The sequence below is a fragment of the Harpegnathos saltator genome, unplaced genomic scaffold, assembly GCF_003227715.2.
Source record: "Harpegnathos saltator strain DR-91 unplaced genomic scaffold, Hsal_v8.6 scaffold425, whole genome shotgun sequence".
In the NCBI taxonomy this organism is placed as follows: Eukaryota; Metazoa; Arthropoda; class Insecta; order Hymenoptera; family Formicidae; genus Harpegnathos; species Harpegnathos saltator.
In genome coordinates, this window is record NW_020230234.1 from 484,076 (window position 1) to 500,718 (window position 16,643).

At 32.9% G+C, this 16,643-nt stretch overlaps 1 protein-coding gene across 4 annotated transcripts; it reads right to left on the bottom strand.

Annotated features, from left to right (window-relative positions):
* Positions 1-5,425: 5,425 nt before the first annotated feature.
* LOC105180504 (4-coumarate--CoA ligase 1) lies at positions 5,426-15,520 on the bottom strand. 4 transcript variants are annotated; one of them, XM_025301473.1, is made up of 9 exons: positions 15,327-15,520; positions 12,864-12,888; positions 12,587-12,709; positions 10,810-11,017; positions 7,899-8,374; positions 7,171-7,348; positions 6,769-6,990; positions 6,365-6,594; positions 5,426-5,707 (listed from the first exon to the last, which is right to left on the bottom strand). In XM_025301473.1, exons 2-9 carry the CDS (start codon positions 12,882-12,884, stop codon positions 5,546-5,548), a joined length of 1,620 nt encoding a protein of 539 aa, XP_025157258.1. In that variant the 5' UTR covers positions 12,885-12,888; positions 15,327-15,520; the 3' UTR covers positions 5,426-5,545. The 4 variants fall into 4 exon arrangements, with proteins under 4 accessions (XP_025157258.1, XP_025157257.1, XP_025157256.1 ...); XM_025301472.1 differs by having other exon boundaries at positions 12,864-13,004; XM_025301471.1 differs by having other exon boundaries at positions 12,864-13,015; positions 15,325-15,520.
* Between the last annotated feature and the right edge of the window lie 1,123 nt (positions 15,521-16,643).

Sequence of the window (16,643 nt, forward strand, 5' to 3'; positions counted from 1 at the left end):
TAAATATACACACATAAATTATTTTTATTAAGATTTGTTAAGTTTATGATAATGGGAGGATATTGTTTTAAATATTAAATTATTGCAAGATTTGATTTTACTTTTTTCATGAACGCTAATTATTTAAATTTTCATTTAAAATACTTGTCTTATGTTTTTCACGGTTTCGAAGTTATTCCTTCAAAATAAGATGTATTAAATTATCTGTCAAGTGTTTTACTTTTTAGAAGTGAGTTTGGATACGTATATAAAAAATACGTAAATCTTAATTTTTTATGTTCAACAACATATTTCAAGGAGAACAAAGTCAGAATTAGACAGTTGTGACCATTCCCTTGTAAGGTTTTAATTTTTCTTATTATTGTCGCATACATTATATGTCTGAAGACATAAGATTACGGACGGTGCGAAACAATAATTTATGTTGAAGACTATAACTAACATTCTATTCTTATAAAAGTGATGAAATTGTTGAAAAAATTGTGTTTCTATTAATATAATAATATATTATATTATATTATATTATATTACATTATATTATATTATATTATATTATATTATATTATAATATATTACATTATATTATATTATATTAGAACTATAATATAAATTTAAAGATGTTAATGATATTAATGTGTTCTATTTATATCATAGATTTATTTTTACTTATTTTTACAAATATTATTGAATTTACAATGTTAATGAAAATAGAGATTAAGGCTTTATAGCGCAAAATAATCTTACGGATTATAAAGTTTATGATACTTATATTATACTCAATAATAAATATTATACTCTTATTCATAAATTCATATTTAATAATAATTATTAATAACTTATATATAATATCTAAATGAAATCAATAATGAATAAAAATTGCTATGAGTATAGACAAGATGTTACATATAGATGCTTCTACTATTGAATAAATATTTTTTCGAAACTTCTCATTATTAAAGTTTCAAAATGAGTCAAAACATTTGATACACGTTCACAAGTTTTTTATGTTTGTACATAAAATATTATTTCTAATACGTAGCTTTTTTACTTCTAACTGATGCAATATTTTATATTGATACATATTAGTGCAATACTGTTATTTTTGCACTAATATGCACTGCTGCTAATGTGACTGCTATTAAGCTTGTACGTATATCTCGCTATGTTTAAAATTTCTTTCAATATTAATATTTCTCTTATATCTCTTTGCTCATTGGCCTTATGTTTTACGATTATTTTCATTACGCCATTGTAAATAAACACTTTTTGATTTTTTACATCATCTCTGTGGAAAAGTCATATAATATAGAAAAATATAAAACTTACCTTTTTAAACAAAAAGGTAAAAACAATAATGCTAAGTACACGCGCAACACATATTGTGTTACTTTTAGAAATTCCAAACTCAAATTATTTTTTTCATGATTCATGTATACCAAATTCAAATTATTTTTCTTTCCAAAATATACCGCGCCAAGATCTTTTGCATTAAATATGTTTTATTGCATTGTACAACTAATTTGTTATAATAATAAATAAAATAACCATCACGGGCTATGACTCAGTGTTCCAGTAAATAATAAAGATACTGTTTCCGAAGTATCCGAAGACTATGTGTCATTAGGTGTTTTGGATACTATTGTCTTTAGATTGCAAATCGCTCTCATTTGCAGAGTTGATGTTGAGTAGAGTTTCTCAGTTGGCGCTACTGTTTTAATATGTCACTTCTTTTGTACAATAGAACAGTGTTTTGTAGAGTTTTATTATAGTTATAAGTTTCGCTTATAAAAACTTAAGTTACGTACATATATATCTTGAAAAAGAAAAATAATTTGAGTTTGAGATTTCTAAAAATAACACAATACGTATTGCGCGTGTGCTTAGTTTTAGCTTTTTGTTTAAAAAAAATAAGGTAAATAAAGGTAAGTTTCATATTTTTCTATATTTTGAAAATATTTCGCGCGCATACAGCAATACTCGGAATATCCACAAAATATTCGATATATCTTCGACTTATGATATTCGATTTATGATATTTATCATAAATACAGTTTGCGAAACCCAGATTGAATAGGTATTGTTAACAGGTTTCACCACATTAAGCCTAGTGCAGAAATTAATCGGCGTGATAACGCGATTTTTTCGAACTAATTTTTCGGAGCTAATAATAGATAGATAGACAGTAAATCCGAAACGATCGTTCTCCGCTTGATCTATCACGATGAGTGATTTTTCTCAATTAACTTGCCGGATGCATATCGTTGGTGCCGTATGCACAGATGCACTTAAATTGAACGAAGCAGTGGTGACGATTAGAATGCTCCTGTTTCGCAAGAGGGTAAGTCAACAATGTTCTCTCGTTCAACTGGGCGGTGACAACCAAAGGGCGGTTGTCGAACCGCGAGAAACAAAATGACAAAGGATTTTTTGTTCAGAATGACTTGATCTACAATCATATGACGGCTGTCTAGTGATAGGTACAAATATATTGAACTTTGAACCCTGAATTTTAAACCTGTCGCTAGGCACAATGGCCGTCATATAAATTTAGAATAGGTTATTCAGAACAAAAGTGCCCTTTACCATTTTACAAATAAGTACGCAAAATTTCAATCATTAATAACTTAATAACTATTGCGATTTTTGCAAAATAATACTTGACTTTTCCTTATAGTTCGATCTGATTAATCTTCACAAATTTTCATTTCCAAAAAATTCCGGACACTGTATATATACATATATATATATATATATGTATATATATGTATATATATATATATATGTGTGTGTAGAGATAGTAGTTTTGTAATTCCCTTATATTGTATTGGACACAATATCATGGACACGTACCAGAAGTCGCTAGTCTTAGGCTACTAAATAGACGATAGTGACAAATATGGTTTCCTGCATCCAACGGAAGAAATGGTTCCTACTGGGGAAAAGATCGTAGACTTTCTAATGGCTGTTCCAAGTAAGACAAAAGAACTTAATATTCCCTAATAATAAAACTCGCGACACTAATTAATATCACTGCAATATGTCGCACGTCATATGGAAAAATGACACAGCTGGAAAATGTGTAATTTTGAGCTAATATGTTAAAAATATGCATAAAATTACATTTTGCAACGGGAGAGTGACACGCTTCATGTTTTCGATAATTACCGCTGAAAGATGGAAAAGGAGAATTAGGAAATAAAGTATCGTGTATATTCTAATCCACAACTAATGCCCATGATCAGTTTTATTGAGATCTTCTTTTTTTCCGCAGTCGTGAAAAATTACGTTTTTTGGATTATATATTTTATCGACACTTATCTGGTATGAACAAAGAAGAATTTAAAAGAATTTTAAAGGCAATCCAACAAAGACAACAAGAAATAAAATTTTAATATGTGTAACATTTTGACAAAGAACCCTGCACCTTTCTTGTGAAGAAGTGACTCAAATCAAATTACTCACTCATCACTCGGAAACGCGATTTCTTGTACATTGTCAAATTGAAAAACTGTTGCTGGAGTTTTAGGAGGAGAGAGAACTCACTGCACGCTTATCCTGACAAAAATAAGGAGCTTTATAAAGCGTTGACAATCGTTCGATGAGAGTTTCTTGAGAGTTTATACGCTTTTAAACTTTATAAGAATGCCATTGGGTTTCAAACGCTTTCGGAACGCTTCGATCAAATGCTGTATATAACGTTTCATGAAAGTTTTGCAATGCTGAAGAACACACCTTCAAACGCTGCAGCATTGCAATTTCCGCTCTAGAAACTCCCTACTGACTGTTTCTAAACTTCTAACGAACTGCTTCTCTTGCAAACGCTCACATAGACGTTAAACAAACGCTCATGAAACTTATTATTTTCACTAGGATATTTATCATCAATATATCAATATATCAATATATAGAATTAATTTTTAAGTGTTGCTTAACTCCCAAAAGTACAAAAAGATAATTATAGAAATGCGCATATTTTAGTTTTTGCTACTCTACAATGCATGAAATGCACAGAAATCAACGAGAATAATTTCCAACTTTTTTTTGTCCGTATTAATGTCTAAATATTAAAAATAAGAAAATAGAATATTCACATATATATATATATATATATATTAGGTGTACAAATGAATAATCCAATTTTTTCAGCTACATTCAAGGTTTATTTTAAAAGAAAGTAAATTAAATTGTTCAATCAAAGTATTCGCCGTTGCTTTCTATAACTTTAAGCCATCTTTCAGCTGATGAATTCCATCTCGGAAAAATGTTACGTCTTTGGACACAATAAAGTCGTCAAGCCATTTTCGGATCTCATCCACTGATTGAAAGTGCATATCGGACAAGGCGTGTTGCATCGACCGGAACAAGTGATAATCGGATGGAGCAATGTCTGGTGAATACGCCGGCCGTGCTGCAAGACGTCCCAGCCAAGACTCATTATGGTGTCTTTTGTACTGGAAGCAATGTGTGGCTTGGCGTTGTCATGCAACAATTTCACTGGACGTTCTCCCTTGCCAATATACGGGCGTTTTCGTTCCAATTCTTGACTCAAGCAGATTAATTGACGTTGGTAGCAGTCCGCAGTAACTGTTTCACCCGGTTCCAACAACTTATAATAAAGCACGCTCTTGATATCCCACCAAATGCAGAAAAGAACCTTCTTTCAGAAGCGATTGGGTTTTGCGACCGATTTTGATGATTCGCCGAGATTTACCCATGACTTTCTGCGTTTCGGATTGTTATAGAGTATCCATTTCTCATCGTCCGTAACGATTTTCTACAAGAAAGACTTTCGACGCTGCTTATTGAGAAGAGAAAGATACGCTGCCACTCGTTGATTTTTATTGGTTTCAGTAAGTTCATGCAGTTAGGCACCCATTTTCCTTCTTTCTGGATCTTTCCCATCTCATGTAGGCGTTTGGAAATCATTTGCTACGTTACTCCCAACTGTTCTGCAAGCTCTTTTTATGTTTGTGCCGCATTCTCAGCGAGCAGTTGTTCCAAATCATCATTATCGCACTTCGGAGGGCCTCCAGGGCGTTATTTGTCGATTAGACTGAAATTACCGCTTTTAAACCGCTTAAACCAAAATGCGCACACATCGTACGATATAACACCTTCGCCGAGAAAGGAACAAATCGATTCGCACGCTCTTGCAGCATTTTTTTCTTATTGGAATTCGTAAAGAATGCAGTGTCGGATATGCACCTTATCTGTTGCCATTTTCGACTGTACTGAACTGAATACTTTTGAAGGTTATGTTGGGCCTTTCGCCAAACAATATGTTCTTTTCAACAGCTATATGTCAACATTGCATAATCACAAAAGAGCGGGAAAATCTATTCAATTTAAAATTGATGTCATAACTGCTTAAAATAATTTGGATTATTCATTTGTACACCTATATATATATACATATATATATATATACATAAATCATAATTTCTTAAATTATAAAACAATTATCTGTCACATTTGTCCCCTTTTTAATCGCATAAATATCTGTAATTTTGATGACATGAACAAGAGTTCATGTCCTCAATATATTTCATTCAATCGCTAATTTCTTAGCCAATGCTCTTAATTCCTTTTTCGCAATTTTCCCTGATTCTGTATAAGGTAAACTATCCAAGAACACTACTCCGGCACGAAGTTTAAAATGGTCCATCATATTATTCGCCACATAGTCGATCAGTTCTTGCTCTGTTACCTGCAGGAGAGACGCAATTTGATTACTGTATGCCGCACCACGGTCTGTCTTATATAAAGTAATCAGAGTAACGAAGTTGAATAATCATATTATAATAATATATCATTGAACTTGTCTTAAAAAGGGCCATCATATGTTAAAAAGTAAAAAAAATAAAAAGAAATATCAAATTCACCATTAAAAAAATAAAGTTGACGTTGAAATGTCTTCAAGGTTTCTGCCTATAACATAATCATTTTCATCATACGACGTTTTCTTTTATACTGAACAAGTTGGTATGAACTATTTTTCATGTCTTCCACTTTTGTAAATAATTAAATAGGTCACTTTATATGAATCATCCTGTACACACGGAGAGAAGTGTTTAGTAGAGTAAACTAATTTTCCATAAAATATCAGCAATTCAGAAATCACAATTGGAAATATTAGAATTCTGTCTAAATTTAATCAGAAATCTTGATAATTTATCCTGAATTCTTATAACTTCAACCGGAACTTCTGTATTGTTCATATTTTATCATAAAAATTGCTTCGTTCAACCAAACATTCTTTTCTCTCTCTGCGTATGTGTTAAAGCCAACCAACGAGAGTTTATATATCAAATTTCATATTTTGCAAAATAATTTTTGTGAGCACATTGAAAAATTTGGATAATACCGTAGCTCCGTGTTTCTTGGTGACGTAAGCTATAGGATGTTCATCGTCCGTCGAATGAGGCACTGCTACCACCGCAATTTCTAACACTGCTGGATGTGTTAGTAGAAAATCTTCTATCTCCGCAGGTGAGATTTGATATCCTCTGTATTTTATGAGCTCTTTCAGCCTGTCGACCACGAATACCTCGCCATTCTCATCGATGTAGCAAAGATCACCCGAGTGCAACCATCCTGGAAGAAATTCGAATTTATTTCAATCATTTTCATGGAGAGAAACAGAGTTAATTTGTAATTTGGCAAATCCATCTAGTTTATATATTAGGTGTAGATAATTCTTCCGCTTCGTTCATATTTGTCAATTTATATGACGTCACAAGTCACACAAGAAATAAAACTTTTCACTACCTTCCTTGTCAATCGTGCTTTTTGTCGCCTCGGGATTTCTGTAATAACCAGTCATTATATTTTCCGATTTCGCCCACAGCTCTCCCATTTCGTTCGAGCCGAGAGTCTTTCCGCTCTCTGGATCTACGATCTTTATTTGCATATTCGGCACTACAGATCCACAAGAACCGAGCTTGTGGTGCGGCATCTGGCACGTTGCTATTCCACCCAGTTCCGTCATTCCTAAAAACGCGAGATAAAATAGCGGTCAAACTTCTCTTCCGATAATAAATAATTTTGATATTTTGATAAATTTTGAAATTTTGATATTTTGATATTTTGATAAATGACGATAAATCATTTTGAAATTTTGATGTCGCGTTTGTGACAATCCATCGTACGTATCGTCGGTACGATATCTACCGTAAGCCTGCAGTATGTCGACGTGCGGCAGAAGTCTTTTCAGTTCCTTCTGTGATTCCGGCTTGAGGATAGCACCGCTACAGAAGATAATTTTCAAGGTAGATAAAGAATAATTCTTTACGTAACCGGCTTTGAGGAATCGATTTGTCATGCTAGTTCCTATGAACAGCCACGTCACCTGAATAGCAAGATGGGTTTTCAATGTATTTTATTACAAATGTAATTTCACGTTGAGATTACCGATTTATTGGATATAAAACTCGTGGACCGAGCATAACGTGTCTGTAAGTGTATAATAAAAAATTCATCGAAGATGCAAGTCGCAACTTAGTTGCCTATTATCGCGATTTGTTATTACATCGTACATCACATTTATATACATCATGAATAGCAACATTTTATCCGAGAATATAATTTGCATAATGAACTAATTTCAATTTCGATTAAGTCGTAGGAGCGCTTAGATAAGTCGACATGTGATTTACGTAAGGTTCGAAACAAAATTCATAAGAAGAACAGCAATTGCACGACAATTGTGGAAAACAAACGAAGAAACAAATTTGCCCGCGGAACTTGTTGGTTATCATTAATATTTGGTTATTATTAACGTTATATACTTGGTCATTATTAACAGTTGATTATTATTAATGGTTAGTTATTAGTGGATAGTTAACGCGTCTACATCGCGATACGAACGGTCTCGGTGAGTTTCCTCACATTCGTCTTACCTTATACTTCTCGATTAAGATACACGTCATCTCTTCGTCAAATTTCGGATAGACGATCACCTTGGCACCTTGACTAATCGCCTTCAGGTTCAACAATATACCACTGACCCAGTAAATCGAGGAGAACCAAAGCGTTACCGTCTCGTTCATATTGATCTTGCTCTCTTCATTCAATGACAGCATAGAGTAATTGGACAACTCGATGGCCTTCGGTATTCCCGTGGTACCGGATGAATGCAAGATGCACGACGTTTTCCTGATATTGTCATTCTCGACGTAACGGAAGCGCGCCGCTTGCGCATCGCTGTAGCTGCTCAAAATCCTCGCGAACGAAACTGCGTCGGGGTGGTTGCCGAAGACCACCACCTTGGGCTTGTAATTCTTTTCGCGCACTGCCTGCAGCACCACGCCTACGGATTTCTCGTTGCAGAAGATCACCTTCGGCATAGTCATTTGCATCACATGCAGCGCAGTTTCTGTGGAATGACGAAACGTTAGATCGGACAAACGCTTCGAGTTGACTCAAATTCATTTTCCTCCACGATAAACTTCCATTAAGCAAATTGGGTTTTCGAAGCTAATTAAATTCGAAAGTTGCTTTTGGAGTTAATAAGTTGGCGAGTTAATGATTAAGCTTGAGATTTCAGGTAATTTAAGAGTTTAAATGTAATCGGAAATTTATCGTAGAGAACATACGCAGGCTACGAATGATTGTAATGATGATTCAATTAAATAACATAACACAATACTTCAGTGATATCAATTAATTGCTGACTACATGTATAAAATAATTTTAAGCGAAATTCAATTAAAGAAAGAATAATTTTAAAAATGTTTTACAATTCTTTTAATTTTCCTAATTTTAATATTCTAAAAAAATATATATATTTTTTTTTATATTATGTATATATTTTTATTTATATATATTATATGTATTATACATATTATATTTATAATTATATTTTACATATATATATATTATATGTAAGAATGTCTCTATGAAATTTTGAGAGGGATACAAAGGAAATGAGAGAGAAGAAGCGATTTGAATACAAAGGCGTATGATCTGAAATAGTCACGCAAGATTCTGCTTGCGACTTCCATTTGACTTAAATATTCGGGTCGGTTTCTTTTATTACCATCGCCATTCCTCTCGTTTCGTAATATCTAGTTTGCTTGTAGACGTTTGAACTCAGGGATACGTAAGAGCTCAGCAGTGCGATTCTTTAACTCGTTATTGGAGTTAATGACAGTTTCGTTAACTCCAATAACGAATTACAGAATCACACCACAGGGATAATATTAGCTTAGAAAATCACACGAGGATTTGATGCACGTCGGTCCTATTACGTACCGCAACGTAACGTATTCCTTTCTGAGATGTTTGGAGCTATATTGTATTCCTCGATAAATTCGTAAATTTTAACCCCACTGTTTACCTTCTTATAATTCGGTTCCAAAAGACAGATCGGGATATGCATTTAAATAAATAACAGACACACCATGGCGGATATACATATGACCGTTCGGAATTATCCACCTTAAATTAAGATTAAGACGTTATAAAACATATAAAACGTTATAAAACTTTAGACGCTATTCCACAAAGTTTGTATTCTATAAAGTTTGTATGAATCATACCGATACAACAAAGGAGTTATTACAGCGTTGGCAAATCTTGCTCAGCTATCATATTGGAAAGATGAACTTCTCGCCCAGCCCCCCTCATAGAATTCAATTTCGATCACTTAACTTGAATCTATTCAACCCTCACTTAATAAGAAATATCACAACCCATCGACGATGGGTGTAACATTTCGCACGCCATGTATTTGCAAAATATGTACAGAGTTATTATTATTATATAGTATGTTATAACGTAAAATATATAATTATATAATAAAATATAATAATTGTTTATACACAACCCTTGAAAGGGAAAGGGAAAAATTTTGAAATTTATATAAAAAACATATATATATATATAAATTAACATACTATTATGTGTTCCATTATAGTATTGTTTCTCAATTTTATAACATACTACTACTATTACTAACTGCAATAATAACAGCAATAACGGCAATAATAATATTAATTCTGTTTACTTTGTAAACAATGAACACAATACGTGGGGTAATATACATCAAAGCCCCGTACGATTTTCAACCAATATCGTTTTAATAACGTTTTATATCTCCACGAGTAGCCTAGTTCCTGCGAAACAAAAGGAATAGCAATAGTAATAAGGAAATCGGCCAAAAAGTGTAATTCTACCTGAGTTATTCTAACGGGACAAAGCTATTTAAAATCATAACGGTGTCCCAAAATTTCAAAAGCTACGAACATTTAATTTTTATCACGATATATAGAAAAGATTTTAGACAAAAAGAAGCGAAATAGAGAAAGACAGAAAAAAAGTCCAAAGAAAACTAATATGCTTCTGAAGAGGATTGCTCGTTTGTAATCATATCTGCCGAAAAATAGCAGTAGATTGATAGCAATGCGATCAGAGATCAGACAGATGTCAGATCAGAGATCAGAGATCAGAGGTAAATGTTAGCTGTATTATTTTATCGTCATGTGCCATATTCTCTGCATTGAGTGACTTGCATTTTAAAACGCAAGGAATATAAAAAAGAAGAATATAGTTTAGCAGTCAAAAATATAAGGGCTCCGGTTTTAAAGTAGAAGTAAAATACGAATGTGGCTGCACGTAAATTTGAATTTTGACAAACAAAAATATTTATAACATTACTATTAACGTCTTGTGACCTGTGATATGTGAATAACACTTGATCAAACAACGAAATAAAATTGAACGAAGCGGCATGTAACAATGATGACATTATTCGCGTTCCATCACCAGAATCGAATTGTTTTTTTTTCTGAGAATTGCAGGAAGACTCACGCAAATTCATGTTCTCATCCCATGAGTTGAAGATAGCATTGATATAACTCGCTGCGAGACACGGCACGAAAGCATTTATCTGGTTATGCGTGCACACACTAATTATATCGTCTGGTTTAATTTCCTGTTCCTGCAGCCAAATGGCGCACTTTGTAATTTTTCTCTGGAGTTCCTTATACGTAACCAGTTCTTCTGTGCATGCATCGATCTGCAAAGCAAAAAATTATCAGTTGTGTCACGAATGTCTCCAGGCTGCTGGATATGTTCGCTCCATCGCGGATTTTCCGGTTGTAATAACATGCTTGTGATTTTGGAATAATTTTTTAATTGTCGATTGTCATTTGTTGAATTTCTTTGCAGTCTCGAGAGAGCGTTTCTCTGTCACGAGCTGAAACTCAAATCATTTTCGGTAGTAAAGAAAGAAACATAAACGATCACGTGTCGTAAAACGGGAAATATGTCATTACGTCGATGTTTATGCAACATCGATGCGACCATATGTATTTCTCTTAAATTCTTATAGTTCTCTCGGTTACAATGTTATTAAAAATAAATTTGATACAAAATTCGGAATTCCGTTAGTTAATAATTCAAAACAATGTTTCTTAAACATATGTACGATATTTGAAACGCATCGAATTTTCTGTGAAATTTTGAAAAAGAATCTCCTTTAATTTTCGAGACATATTTTCTTTCTATATTTGAAAAATTATTATCCAATAATAGTTTGGAAATATTTATTAAATACTGAATACAGATATTTGAGAGATTCCACATCAAATTTCTATGTCAAAATGTCGAACTTAATGCTTTTGCCTACGAAAATTACAAATTTCATTCACTTGGAAATGTAAATAACTATACACGATTTAACATCGTGTGCTTTTGTGGAATCGAAACCAAATAGGCAAAAATAATGTTATTATCTCACCGGAAAAATTTGAATATACGAAGCGTAAGAAAGATGAATTTCAAACACGTGTTTATCACATATATAATTTAGAAGAAGCAATCATCAGATAGAGATAAATAAGAGATAAATAAGAAATTAAGCACAGTGACGGTCAAAGAATCTGAATATATATGTTAATAAATGTACAATTATAAAACGATTTTTGATAGCTTTATTAGGTAACATTGTATAATCTGTATAATTAGTATTTTCTGATAATGTTTTATGACATAATCAACGCGATATCTGTAAAATTATTTTCCTTATTAATGAGAAATTGTCGTATTTTTATGTAAAATTTTGAAAAGAAAGTCCCCTTAATTTTCGAAAAATTTTACAGTTACATCTTCGACATGTCACTTCTTCAATTATTCTATTTAAATCAATTCTGTCTCTAGATACATAGACTTCTCTCTCTAATAAAACACGCATTGCCGGAAATTCACTAATAATGATGACTACAAGATATTCTTCCACTTTCACCATAATATAGTAATAAATGGGTATGGCGACAGGTAGATTTGTTTTTTGAAATGCCTAACATTTTTCTCAAATCGTCGAGGATCGCGCGTGTGATGTAACAACATAATATAATCATTTTACTTCGTCATTTTTCGTACAACGTTCTGTAGGTTACCAATATGCAATTTTTAATTTAAAATAACAAAGGTCCGAAATTTGAATCTTTTCTATTCGAAAACTGTTCTTCTGAAGAGATCTTAAGTTTTAATAGCCCGAAAAGGTCACAGTTGGAAATTATCATACGCAACGTGACGTTAGATGTGCGAGGGTATGTAGTGATACATTGAATAAATATGAACTAACCTGTGCATCTTTATCACTAAAGCTGTCAATTCTTTTCCAAATTAGTTCTCCGATGCTTTTACAAGTGTCGGAATACGCCCTTTTTTGTCCTATGTAAATATTATTTTCCACCGTGAAGTCGGGCTGTCCATTCAATTAAACATTTAATATACCATTAATTTCGTAATACAAAAAAAAGTTTGCTCTCTGCTTACTACGTTTCAATATTTACGATATCTCTATTTAAAAGTCTTTCTAAATTATCTTGTCGGGAATACGGTGTCAAGGACATTCTTACCTCTGGTTTGTCCGTTACCATTTCACTGTGAATTCACTTGCTTTTAAGTTTCGATAAACGTTTTCAGTAAATCAGTAAATGTAATAGAATAGAGTAAAAGACAATCGTCCAAATAGTGTGCCGTTATTCGAAAATATCACTCTATTAAAAGAACGTTTTGAAAATTAAACGAATATATTAATTTCTGATTTATTAAATTGATATTGATCATTTGTTTACGAAGTATGGATGAAATGAAAGAAAGTACAAGATAGACGAAATATTTATTTGTTTTATCAAATTCTCTCTCTGTAGTCGCCGTGCGTTCGGAATAGCACTAGAGATGTCGCTTCCGAATGACATCTGTTAACGTTATCTAGGGAGAGGAGAGCGTCGTGAGCGTGGAGCGTGGAGCGTCAAGTAGCTCAGTTGTCTAGATAGAGCAGTCGCTTGGCAAGCGAAAGACCCTGGTTCTATTCCCGGTCTAGCGAAACTACCGCACTCTCGATATTTTTCTCTCTTCGGAACGAAAATAAGGTGCAAGTTCCGAATGCACGGCGGCTTCCCGTCGCCACCTAGTACGCCCTCCTTCTTTTATGGTCGGTCGACCATGAGAGATCGATAAATTGTTGGAGAAATTCGAGGCTTCTTCAGATGCATTTGAGCTTGTTTGAAGAGCTTCGAATTCAATTAATTTTGATAAGGTCGACCGATTCGTTCAATTTCCAGAATCAACTGCTTGAATAATTCGGACATAGAAGAAAATCTAAAAAAAACTTATCTCCTTTGTAAACAAAGAAATTTATGTCGCCCACTTCCGAATTGCTTCGCCTGAATATATGCATATTATTGGGTGTGTAAATATAACTCCGCCCTTTTTTGTTAAAATAAAACACATTTGCTTGTTTAGAAAATTAAAGAAAAGTTTTTTGAAAGTATGCTCCATCTGCAACTACAACCTTCGCCCATCTTTCAGGTAATTTATGTATTCCTTGCCTGAAGAAGTCCTGGTCTTTTGAGCTGATCTAATTATCAAGCCAAATTTTGATATTTTCGTATGAAGTGAACCGTTCTCCTGTAAGATCTGACTGCATCGTCCAGAATAAGTAGTAATCTGAAGGAGCTATGTCTGGCGAATATGGCGGGTGGCGTAGCACTTCCCAGTCCTGTCCATCTAAATATCTTTTCACGACTTCTGCGGTATGCGGTTTGGCATTATCATGCTGAAGAATTAATTTGCTGTGCCTATTCACCCATTCTGGCCGTTTTTCTTCTATGGCTCGCTTCAAACGCATTAGTTGTCGTCGGTAAACTTCTCCCTTAATAGTTTGGCAACAATCCTCTGTCAATAATGCTTCCAATTCAGCATCTTCGAATTTTTTTGGTGGTTTCCCATGTTCTCTGTCCTCAGTTCCAAAATCATTATTTTGAAATCGTCGAAACCATTCCTTACAAGTTGTATTAGATGGAGCATGATCACCGTAAATCTCCACAAGCAAACGATAAGTTTCCGCTGCACTTTTCTTTGCAATAAAATAGTGTAATAATACTTCCCGCAAATAATGTTTGTTTGGAACGAAAACCGACATTTCCAAGTAGGGTAAAACACTTATTGCTTACACTTAAACCAAATTTCACGTAGTGCGTTTGAAAGTTGACATGAAGTACTATCGAATACAAGTGTTGCCAGTTATTAGTACACGTTAACGATACTAAAAGCAACATCTGTTGGGAAAGAGCGGAGTCATATTCACACATCCAATAATTTCAAAAAGTGGAAAAAGATAAAAGTCATAGATAAGCGATAACCTAGTTAAATATACTTACAACTTGTTATCATATTGTAACAATGTATAGTTTGACAAAAATTACTCTTTTTCGAACATAAGAACGAGTTTAGTTATTTTTTGTAGTATTCTGAATACGAATACGAATACGGTTTTCAAATTCTATCATGTCACAATTTTGAGAAATTTGCAGTTAAAGTTAAAACAAAAAAGGGCTGTTTTCGTATACTTTGACATATTATAACAATGAAATGTAACATGCTGGAAAAGTTTTGTCGCAATCAAAATTAATTATGTTGTTAGGGCCTTCAGTCTTTAAAGAGAATTTTTTGTGTCGGCTAACTGATCGACCAGAGATCTAACGTCTCTAGTTCTTTCAACTTAAGAATATTAATATGATTATATATGTAATATTTCAAATAAGCGCATATATACATAGTTATCTCGTCATTAAGACTATTAATTACAGATTAGATCGATAAAATTTGAGCTTTTCTCGTATTTTAAATCATCTGAATATATTATAAACACTGTTTGAGAAATTTTACGCATAATGAACTTCTGCCCTCGAATGTGTTCCCGTCAACAGGTCATTGATAAATATTTGTGAGTACTATTGGTTCTCGTAAGCTACCAAATAAAATAAAATAACGAAATTCTAGTGTATGTCAATAATATAAAATAAAAGTATATTCACCTGTATAATTGAAACTCTCGTTTATACAATATTACTGATCGAGACTGAATTATCGAACCGTGATTGGTCTGTGACACTGTACAAATAAGAGAATCTCTCAAAATTTAAATAAAGATTTGCGACGAGAAATAAATTTTCGCGAGTGGAAGAGACGAGTTGTGGATTCTTTGAACACCAATCCACGACTAACGTATGAAGCGTAGTTGACCTAAGGAAAAGACTTAGACTACCACCTCTCTCTCTATAGCGCTTGTTACTATTTACGTTTGATACGTTCAATATTTATAGCAGCAATATATATATATAGAAGTTTCTCTCTTTCCGGCCAAAATTTTGTTGACGAATTTCCCTTGTGACTCAAATGTTGTAACTGTCCAATTTCTGACGTTATAATGATCGCCTTAGTACTATAGTTACACTTTTAAATCCTTCAGATTTTTATTTTGTTTTCAGCTTCTACATTTCTGCGATAGTAACTCAATGTTTAGGAGAAATTTATAATTTGACATTTATGACATAAATATGTTAAATTGTATAAATACAGTTATTTATCTCTCTTGTGATTATAATCACGATAAGATCAGTTATTTGCCATGCTATATTCAATTCAAATTTTCGAATGGGAAAGATCAAAGAACATTTATCAATCCGAAGGTTCGAAAAAAGATCACGATCGTAAAAATCTCCTCTCTTCTAGATAAACGTTTTTCTCGAATTGTTCGTCGCTTATAACGTCACTGCAGTTACAATTACTAGTTAGAATATCGATAATTCATTTCTCTATTTTAGACTTTTATACTTTTAAACTCTTAATAATTGCTTAATGCAGTTATATCATATATAACTAAGGCCGGGGTTACGATGAACTTCACGTCCCGTCGCGTCCCATTACGTGAAGTTCATTGTAATCCCGGCCTTACAGTTATGTTATTCACGACTCGCAAGTTTTTTAATAGACTTACAGCACGAAGTCGTAAACTACGTGAATTGCGTGAACTAAGATATCGAGAAAAAGTAATTACTACAACGCAAACGAATAATAAAATGCATCAACAGACGAAACATTCAAGTAATTACAACATTATGTAATGATGGATTACGTAATCATACAGAAATTATGGATCATACATAATTGTATAATTTATGTTGGACTATAAAAATATAAAAATACTAAAAATAAATTATTAATACTTTACAGATCACAATCAATAGTATTGTAAAGGCAAATCAAAGCATACATATGCTGTGCTTTTGTAACATCTCAAATTATTATTAAATCATAGCGGTATATTTATCACAATGTACTTTTTTATTATA

What these genes read in the sequence shown, in the direction of transcription:
- LOC105180504 (XM_025301473.1), bottom strand. Translation starts at nt 12,884, where the DNA reads ATGGTAACGGACAAACCAGAG. An exon ending in TTAGTGATAAAGATGCACAG is followed by an intron (nt 11,018 to 12,586) that starts GTTAGTTCATAT and finishes TTTGCTTTGCAG; the next exon opens with ATCGATGCATGCACAGAAGA. An exon ending in GGATGAGAACATGAATTTGC is followed by an intron (nt 8,375 to 10,809) that starts GTGAGTCTTCCT and finishes GTCATTCCACAG; the next exon opens with AAACTGCGCTGCATGTGATG.